The 12,165-nt window shown below is 44.5% G+C and overlaps 1 protein-coding gene and 1 non-coding gene across 5 annotated transcripts in view; one reads left to right on the top strand and one right to left on the bottom strand.

Annotated features, from left to right (window-relative positions):
• Positions 1-856: 856 nt before the first annotated feature.
• TRNAA-UGC (transfer RNA alanine (anticodon UGC)) lies at positions 857-927 on the top strand. Its single transcript has one exon. It is a non-coding gene; the product is annotated as a tRNA-Ala (tRNA).
• A 4,491-nt stretch (positions 928-5,418) lies between these two features.
• Positions 5,419-12,165, bottom strand: part of RSPO2 (R-spondin 2) — a 175,754-nt gene continuing 169,007 nt past the window's right edge. For all 4 annotated transcript variants that reach the window (XM_053242751.1, XM_053242749.1, XM_053242750.1 and 1 more), the window contains one exon: positions 5,419-6,199. In XM_053242751.1, coding sequence (XP_053098726.1) covers positions 6,090-6,199 — 110 coding nt within the window. In that variant the 3' untranslated portion in view covers positions 5,419-6,089. The remainder of the gene's footprint in view (positions 6,200-12,165) is intronic.

The raw sequence follows: 12,165 nt of genomic DNA on the forward strand, positions 1-12,165 counted from the left end.
GAATAGCAGTCTTAAAGGCAAAGTGTGCCATCAAGTCGATTTCGACTCCTAGCACCCACAGAGCCCTGTGGTTTTTGTTTGGTAGAATACAGGAGGGGTTTACCATAGCCTCCTCCTGCGCTGTATGAGATGATAGCAGGTCTAAACTAATGCATAGCATGAAGAACTCCAATTCTAGTTTCCAACATCAGCCTCCGAAATGAATTCCTTGGTGGTTAGTGGCAGATGAAAGCAGCAGGCCAAGTTTACAGATGCAACAGAATGAGGTGCAAATGAAGCCTGATAGCAAGGCTTCTTTCTATACTGGGAATGGGAAAACTAGCTTGGCAGGCAAAAGCCTGTTGGAGATGAACTTCCAGTACATCGACCTTTTGCACCAACTGTCCTAATGACCACTAGGGGCATTGGGAGTAGAGACCGTGAGTCAGGGTCTCCCTATCTGTCCCTACTCTATGACCCCTGAACTGACTCTGCAGCACTTCCTGTGTTGAGTCACAATCCTTCCTTTCTTCCTAGAGAGCAGATGGAAACATCTCTCTCTCTCTCTCCTTACCTATCCACTAGGTAGTCCTTTAGATTAGAGATAGGTCTTTCCCATCTAAGTGTATTTAACCAATAAATATTTAGTGTTTAGTCATACAAGGATCTCCATGTCTTTTCTTTAAATAGCTGCAATATCCGAACCATCCTCTGCTACCTACTCGGTAACTGGAGTGTGTGCTCATTCCTTAATGCTCTGCTGTTTTACCTATTGTGGGTAAAAATCACCAACCTCTAACAAAGCCAAGGCTAGAACCTTGCTCCTTCATGTGCTGGTTGTCTGTTTACAGGACATTTTTCACAGAATATTGGGATGGGAGGGTGGCTCAGTGGTAGAGTGTCTGCTTTGCATGCAGAAGGTCCCAGGTTCAATTCCTGGCATCTCCAGGTAGGGCTGGGAAAGATGCTGGTAAAACTCTGGAAAGCTGCAGCCAGTCAGAGAAGAGAATGCTGAGCTGGATTCAGTAGAAGGCACCTTTCTGAAGAGAACATTTTAAAAAATGTGCTCCTCCACTAGCAGTCTGATGCAGAGGCTATTTTTGTCGCCCTGTCCTTGTTGTGGGCGTAGATCCATGCAGTTTTCAACGTAAATGAAAGCAAGGCCTGATTTGTATTGTTGCACTGATGCTTTTCCATGGGCATTGCCATATTTGTTCAGAGCAATCTTTTAATCCATGGTTCACATCAATCTATCCTTAATCTGACAACTTTTTAAAAGTACTTAAAGACTTATCTCTTCACCCAAGCTTTTTAATTTGACTGTAGTTTTAAATTGTTTTAAGGTTTTTATTTTCTGTGTTTTTAACTTCTTGTATATTGTTGTAGACCACCCAGAGATGGAAGTTTGGGGTGTTGAACAAATTATATGGATAGATAGATAGATAGATAGATAGATAGATAGATAGATAGATAGATAGATAGATAGTCCATTGTAAGATCCAGTGCTGTGCAGCAGTAAGGATGGAAACAGCTACGCACTCCTGGCCACATAGGAACATAGGAAGCTGCCATGTACTGAGTCAGACCATTGGTTTATCTAGCTCAGTATTGTCTTCACAGACTGGCAGCAGCTTCTACAAGGCTGCAGGTAGGAATCTCTCTCAGCCCTATCTTGGAGATGCTGCCAGGGAGGGAACTTGGAATCATCTGCTCTTCCCAGAGCAGCTCCATCCCCTGAGGGGAATATCTTACAGTGCTCACACTTCTAGTCTCCCTTTCATATGCAACCAGGGTGGACCCTGCTTAGCTAAGGGGACAAGATGCTTGCTACCACAAGACCAGCTCTCCTCTCCATATAGTTGCAATTCAGGCTGAAATTGCATGCGAGTAGATATTATTGAACTCAGGACTTGCTAAGTAAATATGGATCAGGCTGAGTAACACACTGAAATCATCATCCCAACTAAAGTGCACCATTAAAGGCGTAAGACCCATTGATTCCAATGGGATTCAATTACACTAAAAGCACCCTGTTGGCCCCTCAAGAGAGGCTGCCAGTTAGCGCAGGTGGGGCAGCACCACATCAGGTTCCGGCTGCCCCAGCTCCCTCCTGCCTGGCTCCTTACTTATTCATGGCACGACCAGTCCAGGGGATGGCCAGCAAGTTGGTAACTTCCTTAGTCTCAGACTCCTTCTTACAGAACTTGGCAGGCAAATCCTTACCAAGAACTGACAGGCACAGCTTTTTCTTTTTAAAGAAGTCGGCTCTTTGGAGGCTGCAGTAATTTTATCCAGATGAAAGACTGGAAGAGGAGGAGAACTCCTCTGAATTAGGCCCACCTAGTCCAGAATCCTGTTCCACACAGTGGCCCACCAGATGCCACTCAGAAACCCACAGCCAGCATATCGTAATGGTTAGAGTGTTGGACTAGGACCCGAGTTTGAATCCCCATTCAGTCATGAAACTCACTGGGTGACTCTGGGCCAGTCATGTGTCTCTCAGCCTAACCTACCTCACAGGGTTGTTGTGAGGATAAACAAAACCATGTACACTGCTCTGAGCTCCTCGAAGAAAAAGTGGGGTATAAATGTAAAAATAAATAATTTTTTGAAATGAATTAAAAAAGAAGTCCATGGGCATGTCCTCTCTCTTGCTGTTGCTCTGCTGCCGCTGGTATTTAAGGTAACTTGGGATGGAGGGAAGAAAAGATGGACAGGCCTGGTCAATGGAGTCCTGTGGAATCCATTGACCAATCAGAGACTCAGAAGGGCAAACACGGCCTTCATCCCCAGCCAATGAGGTGTGGTGAGGTCTGGCCTAGGCTAAATGAGCTGCTGCCCCTTTCGTTTTCTGCTTGGGCGAAAGCAAAAGAGACAGCATACTGTGGCTATTTATATGGCTGACATACTGTGTGACGTGAAGTGCATGTTCCATTGCAACATTTGCGCAGCTGTGCAAGAGTGCTCTTGCACCAGAGCAAAAATTACACAAGCACGATTGTGCAAGGGTAGAGCACAGGCTGCACCATCGTGCGACTATATTTGTGTCATTTTTACACTTGCACAAGACTGCAAACCTTACATTGCAACACACACATACCATATTGTGCAATACATCAGCCACTCTCTTTGGCTAGATTGGATCCCCTCTTTTAGCTGTAATGTGGCAATCCAGACACAGAGATTGGCCTCCAAGAAGACAATGGGCTTTTAAAGTGGTTTGTAGCAGTTATTTTAATGCCTGCTGTGAGTGTTTAATGTGTGGAAGAAGGTACCTGGTGGCCTCTTAACACTTCCAAATGGAAGATCTTTGAATCAAGGGTCTGAAAGTTTAATGACAAGGCACTTCACTCAGACTACTCAGGCTAATTAGAATGGATATTGATGAGTAAAACAGAAGGCATTGGCAAATGCTACGGCATCAATGTTCTTTTCTGGGATTCTCCCCAAATGACTAACAGCAGTTTAAAAATAAGCCGAGGTGCATATTGTTAGCCTCTGTGTTGCATTTTCAAAACCATAGGGAGGGCCTACAACTGATCGAGGAGGCATTTCTTAAACAGCATGTTGCACCCAACAGCAGAACAATTCCATGTGGATGTAAGTAGCAGTAGTGCTCTTTCAATTATTCAGATGGCTCTGGTGAAAAAAGCACACGCCATTATAAATGCATCTATCTTCAAGAAGCCATGGAGCTCTTTAGGGCCCATTCACACATTATGGTCAACATTCATACAGTGTACACAGGTACAGTCATTCAAATGTTATGATCAATGCAGGTAAAGAAGTACATTTCCTATCCATACCATGCATTTGAAGGGTCTGTATTCAGGTTCACTTTGAAAATGAACACAGGTACAGTCATTCATACAAACACATGTACGAATGCACAGATATCTGTACACTCATACAGCATAATGTGTGAATCAGGTGTGGAAGTGTATTGCAGAGGTTTGTGAGAGATGTGGACTTTGGCAAGAAGAAGTGCAACTGTGAAAAGCTAGTTGGAGATTTGTGTCATGAGTAAGAGAATGAGTAACTGAGAGAGTGTTTATGTGCTCCACCTATGTAGCTATTGATGATTTTTTTAAACTATACTTGTATAAACAGAGTGCTTTAAGTATGTGACTAATCAGGCAGTCCCTGATGAATCTGTCTTTGGACGGGCTTAGTCAGCTGCGCAGCTTGAATAATAAACCTGTGTGCTCTACTAAAAATCTTGTGAATAAGTCTCTTCAACACAGGCTTCAAACATTATGTCGTGCATGTAGACATGCGGTCTGCACACTCAAACAGGTTCCTGTATGGATGAATGACTGCACATGTGTTCATTTAAAAACAAAGAAAAAGTGGTAGGATGAAGAAACCAGAATGAAACCAGTGAGCACAGATTTCGTCCACTCCATTGTCTCTCTCACATGCATCCGCCACCACCTGTTGCCTTCAGTATGGATCCTAGTAAACCTCATTGCCTGGCCAATGAAGTTTCTGTGCTTCAAAGAACAGCAAGCACATAGTGCTACCCCCATTCTAGCCCCCATGCTTCTGAAGTTTAGGCTCTCTTCTGCAAGAGCACAAATAGTTTGGCGCTCTCCTGGAGCTCTGGAAGAGCTCTATTAGACCGAAGTCATGTCTCTGTCGCTGGAGATATGTCTCCAGTCTCACAGCGTGCTTTGGGAGCACTGGGCGAGCTATGGAGGATTTGCGCTCTTGCACAAGTGAACCTACACTTTGGAAAGGTAGGGGCTAGTACTGTGCATGCGCTGCTCTTTGGATTACACACAGAAAGATCACCGGAAGCTGCCATGTACAGGATCGAACCATTGATCCTTCTAGCTCAGCATTTTTTACACCCAGGCTGCACAACTTCTGCCCTCCTGTAGATATTGGACTACAACTCCCATCATCCCTGATTGCTGGCCACGGCAACTGGGGAAGCTGGGAGTTCTAGCCCAGAAACATTTCAAAGGCTGAAGTTGTGCAGCCCAAGTCTACACTAAATGGCAATGGCTTCTCCAAAGTTTCGGGCAGGAGTCTTTCCCAATCCTACCAGTGTCAGTCAGGATGTCAGCCATTGAGGTCATTCACACGTGCAAAAACTATGTTCTACTGGGTTTGGGAACTGTGTGTGCTCCCAATTTTCAGTTGTATGGAAGCAAAGTAAGAGGAAAACCTGGGAAGAAGGGATTGTGTGGAAGCAAGGTAGGAGGAAAAGCTACCCAGGTTTTCCTCCTACCTTGCTTCCGCACAATCATTTCTACCCAGGTTTTCTTCTACCATACAACACAGCTTTCTCTGGTGTGTGAATGACCTCACTGACTCTTATGCTTTACAAAACAATAAAGTAAAACTGCACCCATGACTAGAACCGAAGTGGCATAACATTGAACATGAACCATGTGTTGCACATCTGGAAAAAAGACACATGTGTATTGTAAATAGGTTTATTTATATGTAGACAGCATGGTATGTACACATGGGAACTGCTGCACTCCTGAAATACTAAGCAGCAGCTTCTGTGGTATATCAGTCGAGAACAGTTTGACTATACAACTTTTCCAATAAAACAGGTGCGGAGGACAAAAGGACGTTATCTATGAGTATCTGCTTAGTGTTATTTACTCTTGAAATGTACAAGGTGAAAAACAAAGCCATAAATGCAACGCTAATTCCCCGATTTCCTTTCCTTATATAAATATGCACAAGTCCATTGCCCAGTGGCAATGCACAGCCTTAAGATCTCGCTGCAAACTTCCGTGCCAAGAACTCGGCTGCCTCCGACTTACAGGCAATGAATTAGAACAAAACAAAAACAAGAGGGAAACAAAATGCCTTTGACACACATCCACTGATTCAACTCAGTGGACTTCTTCTGACCCTGGAGTCTCCAGGTGTTGGGGAGTGACAAATACAACAACAAACAACCAAAGTATAAATAACACACACAAACAAGCTTGTGGACTTTTCTTTCACAAGTTATTTGCAACCAATACTGTCTAAGCAGCCAAATTGCAGTGCATCTGTGTGCAGGAGCAGATAGCAGCTTCTGTGCATTTTGCAACATACGGACAAACAAAAATTCCCACACGGATAGACACGTGACAAAGTCTCTATTGACTCGCTCGGTCTGTGGCTAAGAAGAGGCTGTGCTGCTTCTGTGCTCTTTCCATTAAATTCTTTTTCTTCTTCCTCTTGTCCTTTGTCTTTGGTGTTCTCTTTCCTAAAGGGAGAGAAATACAACAAAAGCCAATGATCAGCAAATGGTGATGTTATCAGATGATGGACAACAATCTGGAATCTTGAGAGAGAGAGAGAGAGAGGGAGGGAGAGAATGCATTGAAACATTACTTTCCAAGAGCAATTAATCACACAGACTGTTCCTATATTCAGAGATCATAGAGGCTTAGCTAGAGGAACAAGGAAGCTTCTACTGAGTCAGAAGGGAGCTTCCTATGTTCCTCGAGGGACATGTTCCTCTAGGGGCCAAAGTTGAGCAGGCCTGGTCTACAGACACTGCCAGTGGCCTCTCCAAGGTTGCAGGCAGGAGCCTCTCCCAGCCCTATCTTGGAGATGCCAGGGAGGGAACTTAGAACTTTCTGCATGCAAGCATGCAGATGCTCTACTCAGAGCGGCCCCATCCCCTGAGGGGAACAGTCTCTTCCAGTGCTAGAAAAAAAGGGACTTATATTGGTTCCACTCAGGGAGCGGGAGTTCTAGATTAAGAACACAGCAGGAAGGTAGGTTTAAAAGCCCCCTTACCCATGGTTCTGATCCAGACAAGCCGTGCCAAAGTGTTCTATTTAGAACAGAAAAAGCAAGCATACCAGGGTCAATGATGTGATTCAAGTCCCATCTATTTTGGCCCAAAGTTCTTAGATTAACTGATCTGCTATATACAAGTGGATTTTTTCCTAATGCTCATTTGCAGTACATATGCCTTTCTGCAGTGTATGTGCACTTAACTCTAGATTGTACCAATAACAGTTTCAGCTGAAAGAAAGTTAATTGATGTTTATCTGAATTTTCCTTTTTCCCTCTCCCTTGTCTGGACTCACACAGAGAGAGTCCACTCTCATGAGCTTGAAAACAAGGCTTAGACGCAGTATACCTAGGGATTCCTGGTTGTGAGAAACCACAGGTATCCCACAAGCTCAGCTCCCTGACAGCAGGGTGACCCAGATCTTAAACCCTACTTTTAACCCAGGATTGTGAAAAAGAGCAGTCCCCCTACCATGGCTTGCTGCTCATGTGTCAGATTTTCCAGTTTAAACTGCTCCCGGAAGCTGCCCGCCATGTTTGTGATAGAACACTGAGGCTACAAAGGTTGCTATTCCTGAATGTGCCTCTCTGCACAGCACTCTCTATGCTCCTTTGATCAAAATGGTTTGAGTAGGGTTGGGCCCGCCTCCTGTCCCCTCATGGCCAATCAGAGAGTGGCTGGTGGTGCCAGGAGGTTTTCCCTTCTTCTGACAGCATGGAACACACTGGGGAAGCCACCCCCCACCCCCACCTCACAACTGCAGTAGTGGAGAATGTGGCTGTGGTGCTTGTCTGGGAACGGGGCTTGCAGAGCCAACTGGAGACTAGGGATGTGCACAGAACCTGTTCCATGCACTACTGGGAGGGTGGGGGATTACTTTAAGGTGCAGAGGAGGGTGCATTTCCACTGCCTTGCCGCATTTCCACTGCCGGCGCTGCAGTCAAAATCACTGGCACGGGGCGGCTGTATACTCTCTTGCTGCCCTGATCAGCATAAGAGCCAGAGTGGTGTAGTGGCTAGAGTGCTGGAGTAGGACCAGGGAGACCCGAGTTCAAATCCCCATTCAGCCACAATACTAGCTGGGTGGCTCTGGGCCAGTCACTTCTCTCTCAGCCTAGCCTATTTCACAGGGTTGTTGTGAAAGAGAAAGAGCGGGATATAAATGTAATGATGATGATGGTGGTGGTGGTGGTGGTGTGGCAGAAAAAGACCAAAATAATCCCAGTGGTAATTGGCGCCCTGGGTGCAGTTCCAAAAGACCTTGAAGAGCACCTCAACACCATAGGGGCCACAGAAATCACCATCAGCCAATTACAAAAAGCAGCTTTACCGGGAACAGCCTATATTCTGCAATGATATCTTTAACAACAGCAACAACATTGACAATAAAATTCAGCCATCCCAGGTCCTTGGGAAGGACGTGATGTCTGGATAAAACAAACCAGTCAATAACACCTGTCTGACTGTGTAAATAATTAATAATAATAATACCAGAAGTGTATTATGCTGACCGAGGCGACAAGAGGGTATGCAGCATCACCGTGCCAGTGATTTTGACAGCAGCGCAGGCGGAGAAAATGTGGTAGGGGAAGTAAGGACACCCTCCCCTTGCCTTTAAAGCAACCCCTCCCTGCCTCCAAACCGGATCAAATGCCAGTCTTTTTAACCAGTTCAGCGGCCTCTGAATAGACCGCCTAATGGCTCATGCATACCCCTACTGGAGACTCTGCTCATTTGTCTTACAATATGGTAACGACCCTTCACAACCCCAAATCACACCTTTCTGATCATTCATTATATTGTGAACTGCCCAGGGACTTTTTTGCATGGGGCGGTATATAAATGTACTTACTAAGTAAGTAAGTAAGTAAATAAATAAATAATGTGGAAGAGCCCAGTGTGTCACAACATCTAGCACAAACTATCTAAGTATTTTGGGTTTTTGTTTTGTTTTTACAAACTCTTCTTTTCTCTATGGGAAATAAAATATTAAGTAAGAGCATCTGACTGTTGTCCATGTTCAGTTATATGGGTCCCTGGAGTTTACTTCCAATTTTTATTCAAATCTGAAATTGATGTTCTACATGTTGCCATATTTAGATCCCATTAATGCCGCACAATCAGGCTGGAGTGCCATCAATCATTAATCCATTTAAACTGCAACTAAATTGCTGAGGACATCTAATCGCTGAGGTCTGAAAAATGAAATGGGATGGAATCCTTAACAGAAAGTGGCCAGTAAGTTGAGTCCAGTTCTGAATAAGTGCATAAAATCTGGGATGATTAAATAGTTGCCAGTAACACTATCACTTCACACATGGTCCTTCATAATTGTACAAACTCAGAATGTAGCAAAAACTGGCCTGGTTCACACAATTGTTTAAATCTTGATTTAATGTAGACTACCAACACTAGTGTGATGGTGTGAATTCATGCGAAGGTGGTTTATCATCTGAGTTGAATCTGAGATTCCCATTGCCGTAGGTTCATACAAGCACACTAGTGTTGGTGACCCATATTAAACCTAGATTTGAAAGACTGTGAACTAGATTTCTGAGTATTTCTGAGAAATGTATTGCTGGAGAGAGGAAAACTCTGTTGACAGACCTACTTTCCTTGGAGGATTTCCACTGAAACAAAACAAAAAACAGAAGCCATATTACGGCTAATTCCTTGGGCAATCCACCACCTTGAGTGTTACCTAAAGCAGAAAGAAAGTAGATAATCTCCTCCTCCTTCCAGGATGCAGTTAAACAGAAGCAGCATTTCACTGGCATCCTCTGTTTAGCCTTCCTTTGTTACATATGCATTTACCTGATGCATATGATGGTGCACAAACATTTTTATGAACATTGAGATTTCCAGCACTCAAAGATCATAAAACGTTATGGTGAGCTGTGTTGCATCCAGCATTGTTACATGTCACAGTGACTCTTGAAGTGTGGAGGCAGTAAAAAAAGTCTGCTGAGGGATCCTTGGGATAAAGTTCAGTTTATAGCATGACTGTCTCTGAGACACTATGGCCTGGTTCACATAATCATTCTAATCTATGTTTAAAGTCAGTAACTAACACTGGCGTGACCCAATGAATCCATTCCAAGATTACGGATGGTTTTTGTCCCAAGATGAATCTGAGATTCCCACCTTGGTATAGGTTCACACAATCATGTGTGAAGCAGAACTTTGATTTTATGCACACCAGTAGAGAAAAAGTTTAATATTCAGGATAACCGCAGCACCACTTTCCTGTACAAAGCATCAAGCAGAAGTAGAGTCCCACTTGGAACAATCTGAACTTTTCCCATCGCAATTCCTTAAACTAATTAAATAAGCAATTCAGAGCTGGGTTCTCTTTTCTATTCAATTATCTAAGCTTTCTAATATCATTTTCTCCTCCTCTGTGCGAGAACTGGATCAAATTGCCAACGTGCTTTCGAGAATAAGTAATATCCCTGGTGGAAAAGCCATGAAATGTAATAAACTTAAGAGATTTGAGATCACTGACCATTCCAGAAACAAACAGCAAACACTACAGTTCGATGGGATTCCCTCATTTCTGTTGAGTGGCAAATTCATCCACTCAGTTTATACACTGATGTTAAGCTATGAGTTGGTCGGCATTAAGCACATGATTGAAGCTTACAGAATCACTCTTATAAATCAGCACTTCTCTCAGTCTTTTAAGTAGCAAGTACTCTCTAACTTCTGAAAAAATTATCACCTCGATTTTCCAGTGGATTTCATATTAAAAGTAATGTGCGCCATAAATTAGAAGAAGGGCTATGTATATAGGGCCATGGTATGATGGCTGCCCAATCTAGGGTGGACAGAGTTGCCACCTTTACACCAGAGGTGCCCAACTCAAGTAAGTACCTGGGCTAGAGGCAATGTTGGCCAGAACTAGGAGGGTTGCACAGTGGTGTGCCAAATTATTGGTGGGGAAAATGGTGGGGAAAACCACACATTGAAAGGCACACCAAATTTTGCGCTATTGTTTTGAATGGCAGAAATGGCAAGATAGAAAGATGGAAGAGAGGGGGGAGGGGAGAGAGAGAGGAAAAAAGAGAAAGCAAGTCTAATTATAGCGAGTAATCAGCAGCAATGGAGAACATAAACTCTGATCTCCATCCTTCTCATTGGACTTCTTTCCCTTCTCTCCTCATTCTGTACCCCAGGGGCAGAGCCACCATTGAGCAGACAGGTTAAAACCTGGGCTGCTACCAATCAGGGGCCATGCCTGGCACCCCAGTCACACACCGTGTCTGATGTAAGATGTGGGGTATGTGGCTTCGCTCCCAAACAGGGCTACGCAGCCCCATTTGGGAGTAAAGCCACGCCCGCTGTGTCTGATGTCAGACGCACGGGCATGGGGGGGGCGCTGGCGGGAGGAACACGGGGTGCCAATTGGCTTCCTCAGCCAGTGCTGTACCCCCAACCCATGCCTTGCATTCCCCCAGGGGTACATGTGCCACACACCGTGTTCTAAATAAACTGACAGTACTTCTCCAAAGCAATCTAATAGATCCCGCCCACAACCCTTTTCATCAGGAAGAGTTTTCAAATGAGTCATTCAGCAAAACACAGCAGGCTACAATCCCGACCTGCGCAAGGGAAGCCCACGCAAATTGCAATTCATATGGCAAACACCAGTTGGCAGCCTGCTAGGTGCCTGACAAGTTTCCCCCCGTCTCTGGCAGGCAAGAAAACCTGGAAGTTTAGCAAGTCCCTAGGGTAGGATAGGCAACCTTGGCCGGCTAGCTGTTGTTGACTGCAGTATCTCATCATCCCCAGTTCAACAACTGCTGGAGAGTCCACCCTGCCCTAGGAGCTACCAGACTTGGCTGACGAGCCATGGCCACCTTGGTGGGTAAAACATGATGCATGTCTGACTTACAGTGGCGTTAGAGTCTTCTAGCAATGAGAATCCCACCCTCATCATCTCATCTGGAGTATTGTTTAATGGCTGACATCCAGACCAACGAAACTCTTATGCAACAAAGTTGCGCGTCCACCAGAACATGCATCGTTGCACCAAGTCCTGAAGTTGCACTACTGTGTGCTCGTGTTTTTCCACTCTCACACAAACATTCCCTGCAAATGTAAGCAGAGAGGGGGATACATTTCCCAGGAGCAGGCTCACTGCAGGCTGTGCACTTTTTTGCACAAGCGTGTGAGCGCAGCACTTGTCTCACATAGTGCAACATCTTTGTGCTTGTATCTGCACAGCCCGTTTGTGCATGTGCTTATTTACTTACTTACTTACTTATATCCCGCTCTTCCTCCAAGGAGCTCAGAGCAGTGTACATGGTTATTTTTATCCCCACAACTTTGATCTGGATATCAGCCAATACTTATTCAGAAAAGATGAAAAAATGATAAAACATACATTATGACAAAGAAACAATAAATGATGTGATTCTTCCATC

This window comes from Hemicordylus capensis, chromosome 4 (genome assembly GCF_027244095.1).
Source record: "Hemicordylus capensis ecotype Gifberg chromosome 4, rHemCap1.1.pri, whole genome shotgun sequence".
Taxonomy (NCBI): domain Eukaryota; kingdom Metazoa; phylum Chordata; class Lepidosauria; order Squamata; family Cordylidae; genus Hemicordylus; species Hemicordylus capensis.